Source organism: Balearica regulorum, chromosome 1, assembly GCF_011004875.1.
Source record: "Balearica regulorum gibbericeps isolate bBalReg1 chromosome 1, bBalReg1.pri, whole genome shotgun sequence".
NCBI classification, from domain to species: domain Eukaryota; kingdom Metazoa; phylum Chordata; class Aves; order Gruiformes; family Gruidae; genus Balearica; species Balearica regulorum.
Genome location: NC_046184.1, coordinates 80,145,048 through 80,146,817, shown reverse-complemented (window position 1 = coordinate 80,146,817; position 1,770 = coordinate 80,145,048). Strand labels below are relative to the sequence as shown.

The 1,770-nt window shown below is 51.1% G+C and overlaps 1 protein-coding gene across 1 annotated transcript; it reads left to right on the top strand.

Moving 5' to 3' along the window:
* Positions 1 to 1,370, top strand: LOC142600083 (putative G-protein coupled receptor 19). Its single transcript, XM_075742897.1, has one exon. The coding sequence runs from the start codon at positions 10 to 12 to the stop codon at positions 1,237 to 1,239; it is 1,230 nt and encodes a 409-aa protein (XP_075599012.1). The 5' UTR covers positions 1 to 9; the 3' UTR covers positions 1,240 to 1,370.
* The last annotated feature ends 400 nt before the right edge of the window (positions 1,371 to 1,770 follow it).

The following is a 1,770-nucleotide window of genomic DNA, read 5'->3' as shown; positions in this document are numbered from 1 at the left end:
GCCCACAGCATGGACAACAGCAGCGGTCCTTTTCTTCTCCCAACTTTATTGCTCCTGCTGCAGAACAGGAGCGACCCCGAAACCTCCAACCCTCCAGCTGGCTACGAGATGACAGAGTCAGCCATAGGGCCCAGCTCAAGCAGGAACCACACTGTCTGGCAGTATGACCTGAGGCCGGGGGAAATTGCAGTAGCCAGCATGGTTTTGGGAGCGTTGTGGCTGGTTTCCATCTTTGGAAACTCCCTCGTTTGCCTAGTGATCCGCAGGAGCAGGAGGACACAATCCACCACCAACTATTTTGTTGTCTCCGTGGCTTGCGCAGACCTTCTCATCAGCGTCGCAAGCGTGCCCTTCGTGCTGCTCCAGTTTACCTATGGCAGGTGGCCGCTGGGGAACGCAATGTGCAAGCTGGTAAGGTACGTACAGTACCTCACCCCTGGCGTCCAGATCTACGTGCTCCTCTCCATATGCGTGGATCGGTTCTACACTGTCATCTACCCCCTGAGCTTCAAAGTGTCCCGGGAGAAAGCCAAGAAAATGATTCTGGCCTCTTGGCTCTTTGAGGCCGTATTGGCATCACCGGCTTTCTTTTTCTATGGCTCCCACAGCGACGACCACTGCAACTTCTTTCTCCCCACTTCTTGGGAAGGAGCCGCCTACAGTATCATCCACCTCTTGGTGGTCTTGCTGATCCCATCCATCGCCATTATGCTCTTCTACCAGAAGGTCATCGTGCACATTTGGAGAATAGGCACCGATGGCATGACTGTCAGGAGGACGATGAATATTGTCCCAAGAACCAAGGTGAAAACCATCAAGATGTTCTTAATGTTAAACTCGGTGTTTCTCCTGTCCTGGCTCCCTTTTTACGTGGTACAGCTGTGGCACCCGCAGGAAACAGACTGCAGAACAAGCTCCTTGGTTTTCCTGGCCATCACCTGGATCTCATTCAGTTCTTCAGCCTCAAAGCCAACCATCTACTCCATCTACAATGCCAACTTCAGAAGAGGGATGAAAGAGACTTTTTGCATGTCCGCCATGAAATGCTACAGAAGCAATGCGTACACCATCACCACCAGTTCCAGGATAGCCAAGAAAAATCACGTTGGGATTGCGGAAGTTCCAGCTCCGGCCAAAAGGGTCACCAAAGACTCTGTCTACGAGGCTTTTAACAGAGAAGCAAAGGAAAAAAAGCTTGCGTGGCCGATTCAGTCCAATCCCCCAAATACGTTTGTCTAGTTGGCTTCATTGCTTTGAGAATTTCCTCTGTTCCCCCAGAAGAAGGAGCTTTCTCTCAGTGTTGAACCACTGTATAGTTACAGGTTTTTAATGCAACTTCTAGGGAAGAAAAACAGATGTTTTATTTTATTAAATGCATTGGTTTTGATGCGTCCAGTCCATTTCATTTCGGTTACGTTCCACTTTGTGGAGCAACTCTGCCTGAATCACGAGCGTAACCTTGTTCCAAAACAGGAAAGCTCTGACCCTCTGAGTACGTAGGGCAAAAGGGAAAGGACAACCGCTGCTGTTTTGCATGACTGTACATTGGCCAGCAGGCATAAGTGTCTAAGTCCACCCAAAGCCATCTAGACCCCCTTTCCTTACAGCCCTGTGACTACTGTTGCCCTGGGGTTTTCCTGCTCGTTCAGACCGCAGGGGGAAGATGTCTGTACGTGGGCAATGCCGGCATAACTCTGAGCCCATGGACACGAGCGGTAAAATTCCCCCTGCCCCGGGGGGTCAGCGTCAGGCCAGCGCTGAATGCCCGTG

Coding starts and splice junctions, on each gene's coding strand:
- LOC142600083 (XM_075742897.1), top strand. CDS start 10: ATGGACAACAGCAGCGGTCCTTTTCTTCTCCCAACTTTATTGCTCCTG.